Consider the following 17,414-nt stretch of genomic DNA (forward strand, 5'->3'; position numbering starts at 1 on the left):
TTGGTCAACTTATCTACAAGGATGCTGTGAGAGACGGTGTCAAATGCTTTACTGAAATCAAGATAAACCACATCTACCGCTCAACCATCATCTATCCACCTAGTAATTTCCTCATAGAAGGCTATGAGGTTAGTCAAACATGATTTACCCTTGATAAAACCATGCTGACTGCTCTTGATGACCCCCATGTCCTTGATATGCCTGGAGATAGTGACAAGAACAAGTTGTTCCATCACCTTTCCAGGGATGGAGGTGAGGCTGACCGGTCTATAGTTACCCGGGTCCTCCTTCTTGCCCTTCTTGTAGACTGGGGTGACATTTGCTATTCTCCAGTCCTCAGGCACCTCTCCTGTTACCCATGACTTACTGAAGATGATGGAGAGTGGCCTAGCAATGACCTCCGCCAGCTCCCTCAGCACCCTTGGATGCATTCCATCTGGACCCATCGACTTATGGATGTCCAGATTACTCAGCTGATCCCTAACCCAATCCTCATCTACTACGTCAAATTCCTTATCTATCTTGACTACTTCTGGGGCTAAATGAATCTGGGGCTCATGTGGAAACCCTGCAGGAGTAAAGACAGAGGCAAAGAAGGCGTTCAGCACCTCTGCCTTCTTTATATCCTCTGTCACCAGGGCTCCCATCTCATCCCTTAGTGGGCCAATATTGCCTCTAGCGTTAGTTTTACTAGCTATGTATTTGAAACCTGTGGTTTCATGGCTTCGTTTTGTTTCTGACACATAGCTTTCTGCAACATCCAAGTTCTAAAATATCACAGCAAATTAACAGAAAGTATGTGTAGATTGTATCCCTATAGCCATGCTTTGGTATATACTAGATGGAGAATAAACAAGATATCAGTGAGTTAACCACACAGGACAATACTAAAATAAAAGCAGAAGAGAAAAGAATTAGAAAGGTAACATTACAAAGGGGTGAGGGGGGACGCTTACCTTGCTAGATTAAAAATAGCAACTAATTTTCTACCGAGTGTTTTAGCATCCTTAAAGCCTTCTGAATGCAATATCACTTCTGCAATGAGTTCATTATCTGGATGAGTCATAGCAACTGGCCTGAAAAGTTGTTTGAGGTTATCAGGCAGTTTTTGTCTTCCTCCATAACCTTTTCCAGCAGGATTCAGAGTGATAAAAATTCCAGAATTATGATCCATTTCAACCTAGCATTACAGGCATATAATAATATTATATTGGCATATGAAATAGTATTGAGAAATGTCAGGTAGACTATGTTTAGCTACAGAAGTCAGTTTTTATGTTTGACCGAGCTGTTTATAGACTAATTTTATAGGAAGAAAATAAGCAACTATTTCTGTACCTTTTTGCCCAGCATCTCACATACAGGACTATGTTTCTTCAATGCATGTTGTATTGTCTGAATCTGCATGGATACTGCAGACAGCACAGCTTCCTCAAGTCTATTGAATTCATCAAAACAGCCCCAAGCACCACACTTCACTAAGCCCACAAATATGCGCCCCATTGACTTCACATCAATGCCCTTAAAATAAAAAAGAATGTTATTAAAATTCAAATAACAAGAAAATAATGAGAGATCTATTGAAAAATATGCCACTGGAAATATCCATAAATTCCCAATCAAAAATGACAAATTATCAAAAGCATTCCTCAAATATAATATTGCTTTCTGAAGCATGGACACAGATACTAGTTTCCTAAGTTATACAGAACCATATTCACCTCATCACAGTTAAAGACTAATACTTGTCTTCCAAGAAGTCCACCCAAAGCCTTTACTGATTCTGTCTTTCCAGTTCCAGCTGGACCATAGGGATTTCCTCCAAGTCCCATCTTCATAGCTTGAGTGAGAGTTAGGTAACACTTATCCGTCAAAGGTGTATAAACAAGTTTAGGGGAATTACCCTGCAGAAAAAAAAATTATTATATTGATTAGTAGACAGAAAATATCAATGATTTAATTTCATTAATTTCATTTGTACATCATTTGAAAATATAATACAAGCCAAGATCACTGTCTCATCAAGTATATGAAATTCTTCACATTTATGAAATCCTCCTGATTATCTAATAAACGTCAAAGCATTGAACAAATTTTTTTAGAATTACATAAAAGGGTTAAACACAGATGAAACTGGATTCCAATATATAAAAGTAGCAAGCATACTAGAAAATATTTATATGTAGCTGCTTTCCACACCACTTACATTTACCTCATTAATATCAAGCCACTTACATTTACCTCATTAATATCAAGAATTAAAACAATCACCGTACATTTCAGTATTTCCTATGAAACAGCATGATATGACACAGTAAAGTTGAAAAAAATGGCAACAGTTGGGAGGCAACCAGCACCATGTGTGAAATGAGAAAGTGACACATATAAAAGCCACCAGGTAAAAATTAAAAATACCACACCTGATATTCATAAGTATATTGGAGTTCAGCATCTACCATCTGAACATAACATTTTTGGTCTTTCATGTAAAATCTCAGCTGCTTCTTCCAAGCCCAATCTTCAATACTGTGAACCTGAGCTTGATTCAGCTGCTTCACCACATCAATGTTATGAATGATATCAAGAATCAGAGCTTTAAGCTTGAGCTCAAGGATTCCTGATTCTGCAAATAACAACAAAAAAAAATCCACAAGTGTAATAAGGAAGATACACATTATCCATTCTCAAATTCATTGTGCTGCTTTCTATCATCATTAGATTTTATTCAGATCTCATTTCAAATATAGATAGAAATATTATTTATTATCTAAAGCATGCAGCATAAAATGAGATCTTGACAGAGAATGTGAATCACATGTAACTTCAGTCATTTACAAGTGATTTCATCTCCCATTACCCTTAGTAGAGAAAGACATTATTCTGGAAAGCAGTTTATTCTAGGAATGTTTAAAACTATGCCCACTTCAGTAATTAGGGTCACATAATCTGTTAATTGATCTGCTGAGGATCTGGAAACCATACCACATCAGATGATTTTACTCAGGCTAATTAGGATGATGTGGAACAAATGTTCAAGAGTGAAATTGGGTGCATTAGGTGTCCTTTGAGAACATATTGTTTAATATAGTTTCATCTGAAAGAAATACAGCTTTTGTGCTCCTGTCTGATTCCATGATGGGAATTTAACCCCAATGTAAGCAGGAACGATCAGGCAACTCACTTCAAAATCCCACCTATCATCCAAACTAAAAAGTTACTGTAAATATATTATATAACTGATGGAATGAACTCTCTTCTATAACTGATGACATTACTCCAATGTCATTCTTCCATGAATCATAATTCTAATTAATATGTCAGATGTTAACAGCCCATAAATACTAAAGCCAAATTTAATATAGTAAACTTCTATACAAACATGGCGGAAGATTATCAACTACACATGGAATTGAGTATTTTCATACATATAGATTGAGAGCCATCTCACCTAACCTAGAATATAGAATTTAATATCTGAGGTAGCCATTCAAAGCCCCACTTCTGGTCAAAAGAGAGCAATAATCGCTCAAAGGCATAAGTATTCTAACTACTATGGACTGTATAAGATTCAGAGCAATCATGTCTTGAAGGTAACTAGTTTATTGCTTTTGCTACAAATATTATCAGTTGTATACATGTAAGATAGAAAACACACCTACACAGCTGTACAAAACATAAAAATATAAAATATAAAATATAAAATATAAATCTATCACTTACACAGTTGTACAGAATATGTAAAATCTAAATGAAAAAGCATCGTTCACTCTGAAATCTTAACTAGACTAATCTTGGCACTCATAGGTGGGTAACTTCATGTAGCTCAACTTTATTAACTCAGCTAGAGATAGATTTATATCATTTCCTGATTAAAAAAGCAGAATGCTACATGCTACACAACTACATCATCATTCAAAAGAATTATATAATAATTATCATTTCTATACCTGTACTCCCAGTATCTTCTATATTAGTATCAATGCTAGTGTAATGTTCCAGTTTAGCCATGAGTTCTAATTCTAATTGTTGCAGATTATGGTCTTTGATAGCACTTTCCACATCTTCAGTGAACTGAATTTGTTCTGCCAAGCAAAGAATCTTTGGAAGAGAAAGTTCAAATTCCATTTTATAAACAGAGAAGACATTAAAAAAAAAAAAGTTTTTCAATTAATTTGCAAATGCTTCTAATGTCTTATATTTAAAATATTTTACAGTATCATTTTTAAACAAAGCCACCTATTTGCTACACTCTTAAGAACAAACATAGCCATCTTTAAACCTGACAAAGTTTAGCAAAAGCTTGCAATGTAATCTAATTCAGCAAGTCCCTTAGCTGTTCTATAGCACGAGGCCGCAGAATTTTTAAAGTACCTTTTTCTACTAGATGATATTTAAGGTGGAAACTTCCATATTGCAGGCATGCTGAGCTCATACTCAACAGGCTCCAGAGCACCTCTTGACTTTTGAGTCACTGATTTGCTAGCTCAGTATTCTGCATTCTGCTTTCTAACACTCCACTTATGTTCTAATTACTTTATGTATACTGAAAAATACCTGTCTCAGCTGTGACAGTCAGTCACACTTGAAAAATGGAAAGATCTGTAACAAAAAATTCCACCCACTATGCCAGTTTAAAGATCTGTGACAGTAACTGCACTGACAGGATCACTGAGCAAAGGCATGGTGTTTCATGACAGGAAGAGATCCCAAAAAACAACAAAATGGACCTTAGGTGGAGTCACTTTCAGCACTTGCATTTCAGCAAGAAAGTACCTACATGGCATCATTATGGAAAAATCCCCCAGTCCCTTTCCAGAAATGCAAGATACTGGGGCTCCTCTAAAATGCCTGTATACTAAACACAATCAAGTATGGGGAATAAACAATGTACTAGAGATAGTACTGCAGCTGGAGTTCTGTGAGCTTGTTCAGATCACAGAGATGTGGTGGGGTGGCTCCTGTCACTGAAGTGTTGGAAGGGAGGGATACCAGGTCATAAGGAAGGACAGGAAAGGAAGATGAGGAGGGAGAGTTGTCCTTTACCAGAGAGAGCAGCTGGAGTGCATGGAGCTCTGTCTGAAGAGAGTTAAGGAGTCAGCTGAAAGTTTATTGGTTCAGAGTACAGAGAGGACAGACAGGTCAAGATGACATTACAGTGGGTATCTGCTACAGGCCACCTGACTAAGAAGAATACGGATCAGGTCCTCTACAAACACTCAGAAGCAGCAGCCTCAAATTCACGTCCTTGTTCTCACAGGGGACTTCCACCCCTCAACACCTTCTTGAGGAGCAGCATAGCAGGACATAAGCAAAACAGGAGGTTCCTGAAGTCCACAGATTGCAACTTCCTTGTGCAAGTGGTAGAGGATCCAATGAAGAATGGTCCTTTACTGGATACAGTCCAATGAAGGGCCACAGAGGTGATAAAGGGACCGATTAATCTCTCCTATGAAGAAAGGCTGAGAGAACTGGGACAGTTCAGCCAGAGAGAAGGCTCAGAAGAGATCTCATCACTTTTTATAAATACTTGAAGGGACAGTGCAAAGAGGACTGAGTCAGCTGCTCTCAGAGGTGCCCAGTAAAAGGATGAGAAGCAATAAGCATGAATTGAAGATTTATAGATTGCCACTAAACATCAAGAAACACTTTTTTACTGTGAAGGTCACTAAATACCTGAACAGACTGTTCAAGTAGGTAATCGGAGTCTCCATTCCAGGAGATAATCAAAAGCTGTCTGGACATGGTCCTGGACAAACTGGCTATAGGTGGTTGTGCCTGAGCAGGCAGGTTAGACCAGGTGACCTCTAGAGGTCCATCATAACCATTCTGTGATTCTATGCAACTCTCTGTGTTACCACTCAAGTTTGCATAAAGGAATTTCACGTTCATTACTATTTCTGCTTAATCACATAATATCTAAAAACTGTATTTTAATTAGATTCAAAATAGGCTTTTTTATGTTACTAAGTCTTAGCAGCCCTGCATATAACATTCACTACCAACTAAACTCAAGAGTTACATTTAATTTACTAAATAGACAGATCAGGTGTTGGAACAGGTGCCATGCAAAAGACTTGAGTATTTCAAATGTTTACAAAAGAATTATAAGAACACATATTTTTAAGAATTTCTCTATACCATAAATGGATCAAATGGATTTGTTTGGTGCTATTTTTTGCCAAATTCAGATGTATGCTTCTTATGAGATTTCCAAAAACAAAATATTTGGTAAATCTAAGACTACACAGTAGCATTACTGGACCAACTCCTACCTGGGAAGGAAAGAGCAATGGATCAATTGAACCTTGTGACCTTTTTCCAGCATCAACACAGTCAATTAACATTTTTTTCAGGGTCTCCTTCATCTCCAAAGCCAATCTGTTAAGCCACACCTGGCAAATGGATGAAAAAAAACTCAGAAGCAATATTACAAAATAATTTCTGGAAAATGCTTGAACTTGGATGCAATTTTCTTACCTCTACATCATTTGAAAGAAGAACTTTATTTCTGAGTGGCACGGTTTCTCCTTCTACAGACTTCATGGAAACTATGTATTTAAATTCTTCATCAAAGCTCACACTATTAATGCCTATTAATCAGAAAAAAAGGCATACATAGTGTCAAACATTAATTCCTTAGTGTCTAATTGCAAAAAGAGAAGGAAAAAAAGTCTGCAACAGATGATTTAGCTTTGATGAACCTTATTTCCAAATAAGTACATTTCACAAATTGAAACTAATGCATTACCAGCAAAAAGTTTCTTAAGATGAGACTGGATAACCAGAGGATTTGTAGACTGTCCTAAGATTTCTAGTAAGTCATCATCTCCAATGAAATAGAATCTTGGAAATGCACACCGCTTTTCCTATATAAAAAGAAAAAAAAAAACAGTTTTGTTTATTTAAATTCAAAGTTACTGACTTTCTTTACATAAAACTATATTAATGTCAGCTGTACCTCCAAAAATTCATTCAAAGATCTCTGACATCTCTGAAGCTGGTCAATAATGGTAATTAAGGTATGTCTTATTCCTGTCCGGGCATTCAGTGAAGTTATCCTATTGTCACTCTTGATATCTGACATAATGGACCTAGACAGGAAAAAAAAAAGGGGAGTAATTCATAATACAATCGTTACCATTTTAATCTGAATATTATATCCAAGTAGCTATGTGAATAAAAATTAAAGTACAGGAATCAAGAAAATTCAGTCCTTGACTTTTATTTCCTTCTAAGAAAAGTCATTTTAACTCTAATCAAGACACATAATTGAACGTATCTTTCTACATTTCTAAAATCTCCTCCCTTTTTATCTTCTTGACTTGTTTGGAACAAATCTGTTTCTCCCCGAAGTCCATCTGGGTATTTCCCTAGTGAAAAAATGCTTGTCTTCAACAAGAAACAGTTCTCAAAAAAACAATTCCATAACCTCTGCTTCTGTTGTCAAGATTGATCTTGCATTTGCCTCTTGTTCATGATCTCTGATGCTTCATGTGATTCCCTTTCTCACATGTACTCCATTAACTGAAACCTACATTCCCACCTTTATTCCTATCTATATTACTGGCACTCATCTATCTGTACAGAATTCCTGTTACTGACCTTCATATGAATTACAGTTGTTCTGTATATTTTAATACTGAACAATGTTTTAGTTGACACATGTCAAAGATACTATATAAAAATAGGTTGCATTCCACAACACTAACCTAAAGTCTTCATCAACTCTGTTAAAACGACCCTGTTCTTTGGGCAGAGCTCCACGACCAAATATTGGTTCCAAATAGACCCATTTTCTTTGAATCTGGTTTAAATTCTGCAGATACTCATCCAGCTCAGCCATCTTTTTTTCCCAGATGGACACTTTATCTTCAAAACCTTTGTAATATGGAGAGTCCTTGAGAGACTGTAGAAGACAGCGATGATCTCCAACTTGGTTGACTATGTCCTTCCAGTCTTTAATAAGCTTGATAGTTTTGCCTTGGCTATCTTCATAATCTGTTAATGTAAAGACAGTTCCAACTCCCCAGAGTTCAAGCTCACGTAGTGCTTCTCTGATTGTGACTTCACCTTGGGCCCGACAATTCAAATCCTATTAAAAAACATAAATAGATTTTATTTGAAACTACAGAGCTTGCAATAAACTTTCCATTCATAAACGTAAGATACAGTCCATTTCTATAGTCCTAAAAATATAAATATGCATACAGAACAAGATGTAACACATAAAATAAACCATAAAATAAAATACTGTACCTTCATTTGAATTATTCATACCTTAAGTTCCATTGCTTTTTCTATAATGGCATCTGTCACTTTTAGCAGATCTCCAAACAACAAACCCTCAAGCGTAGTACCTCGGGGAAGACCCAGAAGACGAAAGAGATCCAGCCAGTGGTCTGGAGAAAGATGTTCTCCTCTTACATATTTGAGCAGTGGAATTACCATCTATAGGAAAAATACATATGTAGATCCATGTAGTCTTTATGAAAATTGTATCTGTTTGATTACAGAATGACGTTCTATTCAAAGAGAACAAAAACATTACATTCTTAAACTGAATGAGTTTTTTTCAATTCCTGGATTTAACAGTTAGGAGTGTAATTGAGGAAAACTCATTGTCAAATATGTGTCTATGTAAACCCTCATGATCCTCCTGTTGACTCTAAGGAAATACATGGTTCTCAAAAGTGAAATGTTTGAAACAGTATCAGAATATATTTTGTTAAATTATAATTGATTTTATTATAACTGAACAATGAATGAAGTCTATTACACAGTAATACCAAAACATTTCCCATTTAATAATCCTTTTTGTCATCATCATCTTACTTTATATTTGTCCACTTCTTTTTGCAGCTTTACTGTCATTACAGTATGTTCTTCCATCTTTCTCAGTTTGTCATGCCAGTTAAACAAAAATTCTTCAAAAAGGTATGTTTTACTCCTGCATGAAAATCAAATACAAAAAAAAAAAAAGTCATAGCAACACAGTACTACAGCCACACATTTATATCCATAAAAAAGAAAGCAACAAAATCATACCTAAAGGTAATCCAATCTTCTTTGGCTTTTTCCTGCAAACCTTGATAAAACTCTTCATACAATGCCCAGACCTCTGCACAACTCCTAATATCCTGGCACACAACTTCTGACAATGAAAAGTCAGGCTCTTCTAATTTAAAATGATGGCATTCTTCACTGAACAAAAAGATCATTGTATTATACATTACAATATTGCATTATACATTCATGGTTTAAGAGATGGTATCATATGAATATAAATCTTTTTTAAGAAAAGCCATTGGCTTCATTGGAGAACACTGCTGCCAGCTGCAATTCCCTTATAGTCTCCTTCTTGAACAGAATAAAAGAATACAAGGGATCACTCTCCTACACAGCAATAATATCCCATATTCACAATTATTTTCTATACATTTTCATTTTTCTTCTCATTGCTGATAAAAGTGAATTCCTTAGTCCTGCCAAAAAAAAGTTTGAAAATAAATTTTCATTGATTGTTTCTTCTTCTTAGGTAAAAAGAATATGCTAATTTTATATTAGCAAAAATACCTTCCTCCTGCATAACAGTCTAATAGATAGGGCACTTACTCAAGACATGGGAGAGGTGACCTCTTGCCCACTTAAGGTACAGGAGGACTGAAATAATCACTCTGCTGTCTTGGAACAACACCCCAAACCTTTTCTAAGTGAGAATTTCAGAAGTCAAAATCAAGCCTTTAAGTGTACAGACTCCTTTATGTGAAAGACTGAGAGATTTACCAGATTTTTCATTAAAAAAAAAAAACCTAGAATAACTTGAGAAATTCATGTTATGTAAAATCAAAAAAAAACCCTGAAAAACTTAGAAAAATTATGTAATACAAATAAAATTAAAGTCCTTATGTTACGTGTTGTGATAAAAATTAGTTATCATTTTCTATGATACTATTGCTGCAAATGATCCATACATTAATGAATAAGATACACAGAGAAGTAAACATACATACATGAGCTTTTCTTTCATGGTTTCAAGTTCATCAAATTCTTTTTTTTTTTCCTTTATAATCTGAGCACTTTTCTCAAGCGCATTCTGGTCACCTGTTTCAATGACATCATCACTTGGTTTCAGCTGATCCCAACGAGCTTTAAACTTTTCCAGGTCTTGAAGATAGATATTAATACGTGAAACTACATTTCCTTTCATCATTTCAATCTGTAAAGAAAGAGTTAAGTGGTTTGTAACTACAACTATGATCAAACCCAAAGTATCAACTTCTAAACTTGTTCAAAACTTGGTAATTACATCTTGATCAAAATCAAACTCAAAATACTTCTTGTTTAATAAATACCACAAGAGTTCATCTTTAGTATTCAGGGTCTTTTTTTAAAAAAGGGGGCATGAACATTTTTTATGCTGGTACTTGAGACCTATTTATTCAGCATATTTTACCTATTTAGCCTGCACCTTATAGAGCAGAGAGAAAAAGTTATATTTTTGTCATATTGAAATCTTCAGTAGAACTTCAAATGAGTTAAACAATTTGCCTATTGACTGAATTACAGAACTACTCACAGTTTTGCAAACTTGTCTGAAAATAAAATAACAAGCATAGTACTAAAAACATAATAAAGTAATAAAAATGCTATCTTTTAACAGTTATTTGGTTTTCGTCAGTTAGCCGTTGCATTCATCAAGCCATCTCTATCACCAGAAAGCTGAGACAGAAGTAGAAAAGCATAACATTCATTTCAGCATCTGGTCAACAAAAGTTACACCTAGTTATTATCCTAGAATCATAGAATCATAGAATGGTTTGGGTTGGAAGGGACTTCAAGAGCATTGCATTCCACCCCCCACTAGATCAGGTTGCTCAAAGCTCCATCCAACCTTCCCTTGAACACTTCCACAGAGAGGGCATCCACAACTTCCCTAGGCAACCTGTTCCTTCTATTCCAGCATGAGAGTCACAGGAGATATACCACCACATCTCTTTGATTTCAATTGTTTAAACAGTTCAGGTATTCTTTCTTGAAAGGCTCCCCCTCAACTCAGTACTGTTGGTCTTAACACTGAACTGAGAACATTCATGGATTTAATCTGAGAAAAATATTTCTCCATACTTATTAAAAGAATTTCAACATTTTCAGGTAAAATATTAATCTTTCATTACCTGTTCTGTAATCATAAGCTGGTGGCTTTCCATCATTAATTGAAATTTATCCCATGTAGCTCTTAGGTTACTGATCATGTCTGAACCTGCACCAGCCACAGTTCGCAAAAGCTTGTTTTTATCTTCAGCCTCTTGAAACAGAAGAAATATCTAAATTCAAATTAATTAAAAATATATTTAAGTAAAAATTCAGAAAATCCTGTTTATCGAAACTATATGCAAATATGTAAGAATCCTCAACTGTGTATGCACAGAAAATATGCTTATATACAGCTGTTTTTAACACTTTATAAAATAGCATTAAAACAGTGGAAAAACTCTTGATTCCGACATGAAATACAAAGAAGTGAATGTTCACAAGAACCAGATAAGTGCCTCTTCATCTATTGCAGAAATCCAGTCAATCAGATTTGACAACAGCAACAGAGCAACAGATTTCAGTGACATATGTATGTATGCATTCTGGGTCTTCCTAGGATGCTCATTTTCTTCGTAGCAGCTCATGTTTATGTTTTAGATCTAAGATGAAAACGATACTGACAACAAGCTACTGTTTCACCCATCATTGAATAGTGTTTGCAGAGCATCAAGGCCTTCCTTATTTCTCATTCTTTCTTCCCCCTCTCTTCTCTGCCCTCAGTGAATAGATCTGGGTATGCACAAAAGGTTTGGAGGGGACACAACCAGGCAGAGATATTCCATGCCATTCATCCTCAGCAATAAAATGGGGTGGAGTGTGGTTTAGGTAGGGTAAACATTTTTTGCACAGGAACAGGTTGGGAATCAGTCTGTCCATGGAAGGTGGTGAGCAACTGACCACTTTTTTTTTTTCATTCCTTCTTCCTTTGTTTCTTCTTCCATTTTTCCTTCACTTATCAAACTATTTGGTTTTCAGTATACAAGGTCTCTCACTTTTACAATTCCTTTCCTCTTGTCCTGTCCCATCAGGGTGGAGGAGGCTGATTGAGTAAGTGAGGAAGTGAGCAAGCAGCTGTGGTGCCTACCAGGGTTACCCCACAGTAATATGGAATAACAAAAAACAGGAATAAATTCACTTCAAAAAAAACCTCAGAAATTTGGGAATTAGATTAAGTTTTTTTCACCTGATAGAAAAAAAGGACAGATTTTTTCCCTCATTATCAGCCAAATACATTTAAAAAGAAAAACAAAACAAAACCTCATATAAACTATGTAAGTCAGAATAAAATTAAAATAATCACATGCAGTTTTACATTACCAAAATGTCCTGTTATATACGCTTTCCTTTAATAATTAAGAAGTGACAACAGGCAATAATGCTAAGGAGCTTTACTGTTTTATAAATTTCACAGAATTAATTATCTTCAACATTCAAAAATTCTCCCAGAATTGCTACAAATTGTAAATACTTATACTGAGCCTAACACAGTCCTTCCTGAGCAGTCAAACAGTTAAACTGTATCAAAAATGAAGATTGAGCTAAATTGTGAGATAATAAAGTTTTATGATGATAATATGTTGTTCCAGTCATTAAAATAGCTCACCTGTGAAGAACTGCAGAATTAACCTAGAAGTAACAGTGACTGACAATAATAGTGACAAACACACTTCAAGTAGATAACCATGAAGTGACATATATGTGAAAAAACTAAATGTACAAATTGAGTTGTAAGCTAACAACTGCAGCTCAGAATTGGTATCTTGGAGTTACCACAGCCAGTTTAGAAAAATGCCAGCTTAATCTGAGCAGGAGCAAGTAAATCAAATCCTGGGAGTCACAAGGATCAAAAAGAGGATAAAAGAGTTAATGTTGGTATTTATTCATGTAAATCCATAGTTTGTTCCTATCTTAAAAACTGTAAAAAAATTCCATTGATTCCATAGAAAAACATTATTACAAACCTGGAAAAGACTTAGCAAAGAGCAACAAGGGTGATCAAAGTTATGAGTGGGCTTATGTGTAATAAAATATTAGGTAAACTAAATCTCTTCAATCTAGAAAAGAGATGGCTGATACAAGAACAGAACAAAGAACAGAATTGTGTGTCATGTGAAGGAAGTGTAGGGACTTACTAGTCTGTATCTCTTCCAGTATAAGACTTAAATGGTGTGAAGTTAACAGATGGTAGGTGTAAAAAAATAAAAGGAGAGACCCTTCTTGTAATAGGATCAATCTACACTTCACCAGAGGGTATTTTGGATGACCAAGGCGTATTTGCTTTCAAGAGGAGATGAGGTAAGGTTGTGGAAGAGAAATCCACTGAGTATTACTATTTGCTCAGGAACCATGGAAGACTGAAAAAGGTTGTAATTAGAAGCTAAAAGTGTGAGAAAGCATCAAATATGCTACCATGATTTTATATTTTCCCCTTTATTCCATTATTGGAAACAAAATTCTGTGCTACATGGACGACTGCCTCCATCCTATGTGGTCACTGCATGTTCTAAATCAGTTATATTAACTATAAGTTTCCACACTAGAAAGCATTACTTTTTTCAATGGCTGTTGTTCCAGACATGATAAAATAGTATCTTACCCCTTCTTTTTCTTCACGTAGCTTTAAATATTTTAAATTGTCTTCTGCTATTTCCTCAACAGTCTGGGGCCTTATCACTAATGTTTCCATGGCATCAGTGAGAAACGAAGAAACATCACATAGATGAGCTACATTAAGGTGGAAAACAAAGTGAGAAAATGGTAGCAATAAATATCCAAAAAAGTACCATGATACAACATGGTACATTGTCACAAGATGTGATAATATACACAGATTATTTACTTTAAAAAATGTAGACCCCAATCTTATATTATGCTACAAGAAAAATGCCATGTTTGTATTTACACATAGCTCTCTTAATGTAATCCACTGTTTGGTGTATGATTGAGACCATAAGTACCACAGTCCCTTCTGAGAATGGAACATAAACATATAAGGCATTTATTTATACACTTTCAAAATCTGTATAAGTTCTTTGGGGGATTTTTTTGGTAAATGGAGAAAAACATGTTAAAATAGCCCTTGAGGTTGCTTGGGATTTTTGGTTTTTTTGGGTTTTGTTTTTTTAAAAAGAAATTGACTTCAGCCACCTTGCTTTAAATATTGAGAAGACCGACAAACAAAAGCCTGACTAAGCTATAATGTTGTATTTTCCTACCAAGGTGGATCTTTTTGGTACTGAGAAAGTACCTGTACAATTCCAGGGAATAATACATCTTCCAGAAAACTATCAATCTTTCAGGCTATGGAAATAATTGACTTTCTTCATAACCCATGTTCTGTGTTTCTTGTGCTGATTGTTTATTCACAACACAAAGTACAGGCATTTCTTATCATATCAGATGGGCCATGCAAAAATTTGAAAATATTCTGCACTCTGTAACACTCTGTATTTTGATAATCTGAATGACAAGTAACTCTATGGAATAAGTTTAGGTATTTAAGGTTCTTCGTGAAATATTTTAATTTTTGAATGAAAAAATCTAATACTACTTTTTTAATTACATTTCATGGTGCTTGTTTCAATTTCACTCAAATGCTTATGAAATTTTCCTGCATCAAATAAATTTTACTCCCTGAAACAACAGAGAATATTTCTTTCATACAAAAGAAACAAGCAAAATAATGCTCATATGTATCCTTTTACATCCTGAACAGATGTGGTCAAAACAACTGAATGGGAAAGATGAATATCAAGGAGTCTTAGGTTAGGTTTGTAGTGAAAAATTACTACCAAATTGCTTTCTCTGCACTGTGATTTTTGCAGCTCACTATGCCCAAGAGTAAAATATTTCCTAAAAAGAGGAACACAAATGTCCACAAATCCAACAGAAACAAAACAAAAATACTACTCATTAAAGTTATTTACCTTGAATAGATTTTCTCAAAGAAATCACAAGAATGTCATACAACTTCTGGATTAAGTCATCAATTACAGTTTTCACGGGGTTGCAGTTAACAGTTAAACAATCTATCTTGATGGTGCTTCAAAACAAAAGATTTTAAAATAGCAAATATTCAGAAGAAATAATAGAAAAAAATTCAGAAAAAAAAACAAAAATTTCCCTTATAACGCTAAAAAAAAAAAAAAGTCATACCTTATTGGGAAAATTACTCATTATTTAAATATTTATAACTAGGTCCAATGTTCTGCTGCTCTAAATAGAAAATTGCTTGATTTTATGTAACTCATGTCACTAAATTTAAAAATACTATTTCTGTACTTCAAAAATATTTTCTTTTTCAACAATCATGTCTTTACATCTCTAAATTCCATGAGAATTTACAAGAGTCTTAAGAACATAAGAAAAGGCACAGTCACTCATTTCAAGGCCCCATATCTCATACCTCACAGTGACTATAAGCAAATGCCTAAGGAACAGTAAGAAAAAGGGCTACATGATTCGATACCTTCCTGAATATCCTCTCCTCTCTCACCACCAATTATTTTCACCCTAGGGCACTTCATAGCCAAATCTGGTTTCTAGCTATAAGACCTTTACTACTCAGAATATCACTCAATCAACAAGTTATACCAGACCATTCTCCTGCATTAAATGTCCTCTCTTTTTACTTGTTCTAAATGTGATTGCCACCCATTTCATTAAAGAACTCTAAAGATGCAATACATACATTCCATGTGAATAAATGTAAGAATTAAAGCCTACACTAGCATATCTGAAACTTAAGTTATATCAGCTAATCAGATGTTTCAATAAAGGCTTTTTTTCATGTATAAATATTTATTAAGTCAGCTCCCAGCAGTCACATACACCCCACATTTACAGGACTTAGCTAAAAGAATTGTTAAACTGTCACCATGTTTTGTAGTATTTCAGAATCAGTCCTGAATTTTGAGGGGCTTTCCCATCACATTCGGGGAAGACATTAGAAGTTTTCAGAGAAGGCTGGGCACATAAAAGGGAGTGTCTAAAATACAACTGAAATACAAAAATCTAAACATTTTAAAAGTACATCAAGATTTTAAAAGCACTTGAAATTCTACCTGTATCTCCACGTAAAAAGAATATTTCCGTTTTACTATTACCACTGAAGTATCTGATAGAATGTACAACTCAAAAAAAAACAAAAAACACTATACCTTGGAAGACGTTCTGCTTCTTTCCCCCTCACTTTTAATGCTTTGAAGTTTTTTTCCCAGTCCTGTTTGCTAGAAACATGTGTCTCCACCAGGGCTTCCATATCTACCTGGCCAATGACGATCCATTCCTTTTCAACATTATTTTTGATTTCATGGAAAAGAAATGTTTTCCAGACTGAAAAACTCTTTCTCAGTAACATTAAAACAGTTCAATTAAGTTTCCAAGCTACAATCTCTGTAAGCCTTGTGTTTCTCCAACAACTCACATATTCACAGTTTTAAGGATAATCAAAACAGATTTTGAACAACACTATAAAGTCAGCTGTAATAATGAGGTTTCAACAGTAACTGTACACATATGCTTCAAGTTAGGTATATGCTTTAAGTGACTGGCCTGACATGGACCTACTAACTTTTTGTTTATTTACCTCCAGGAAAGGACAATAATGCACAACCATTGCTCAGTTACGTCTAGAACATCTAAAGGTTAAAATTATATAAATCATCAGGAAAAAAGAAAAAACAAGTATGAGTCAGTCAAATATTGCAAATACCTTGAACTGATTAGGAACTTCTGTCAGCCTTCTGAATAAATCCTCTGCTTTACTGTAAGCAGTTAGAAATCCATTTGCATTTTTCTCACTCATAACAGTGAATATAGACTCGTCCTCTGCTTCACTTACTCCCCTAAACTGATTTGGAATGGAGATGAATCTCTTCATTTCTCTGTAATATCTGGCTCTTACTTCTTCAAAAGGAGGTCGGAATTGCAGCTGGCCTTGCCTAAAAAGTGAGACAAAGCATATAAAAACTAATATTTGATCATAATGTGAGCCAGAATTCTTTCTTAATAGGGAAAAAAAAAACTTACTTGAATGTGAGATCAATATTTATTTCTGGTAAATTCTCATTGAGTGCTTCTAAGCCCATTTGATACTGATGCTCCAGAGCTTTGTAAAGTTGATGATTCCAGTGCTGTCTCCAAGCTTTCATATCACATGATCTGAAACCCTAAAAGTTAACAATGTTGGGGTTTTATTTTATTTTATTCCTCAAGCCATAATTATAATCTGAAAGTCATGGAACAATGCTTGAACACCAGGATCTTTGTAAAATCAGAAGTATTACACCATTGTCACAGGCTCTCCTGGTAAGTGGTTA

The 17,414-nt window shown here is 34.9% G+C and overlaps 1 protein-coding gene across 1 annotated transcript in view; it reads right to left on the reverse strand.

Annotated features, from left to right (window-relative positions):
* DYNC2H1 (dynein cytoplasmic 2 heavy chain 1) overlaps positions 1-17,414 on the reverse strand; it is a 151,584-nt gene that overhangs the window by 119,783 nt on the left and 14,387 nt on the right. Inside the window, 20 exon segments of the mRNA XM_030446994.1 lie at positions 957-1,180; positions 1,339-1,521; positions 1,722-1,904; positions 2,421-2,623; positions 3,948-4,098; positions 6,273-6,392; positions 6,478-6,590; positions 6,749-6,866; positions 6,959-7,091; positions 7,710-8,092; positions 8,278-8,448; positions 8,833-8,947; positions 9,046-9,201; positions 10,011-10,216; positions 11,175-11,324; positions 13,691-13,818; positions 15,021-15,136; positions 16,254-16,381; positions 16,808-17,036; positions 17,125-17,264. Coding sequence (XP_030302854.1) covers positions 957-1,180; positions 1,339-1,521; positions 1,722-1,904; positions 2,421-2,623; positions 3,948-4,098; positions 6,273-6,392; positions 6,478-6,590; positions 6,749-6,866; positions 6,959-7,091; positions 7,710-8,092; positions 8,278-8,448; positions 8,833-8,947; positions 9,046-9,201; positions 10,011-10,216; positions 11,175-11,324; positions 13,691-13,818; positions 15,021-15,136; positions 16,254-16,381; positions 16,808-17,036; positions 17,125-17,264 — 3,350 coding nt within the window.

Source organism: Calypte anna, chromosome 1 (genome assembly GCF_003957555.1).
Source record: "Calypte anna isolate BGI_N300 chromosome 1, bCalAnn1_v1.p, whole genome shotgun sequence".
NCBI lineage: Eukaryota > Metazoa > Chordata > Aves > Apodiformes > Trochilidae > Calypte > Calypte anna.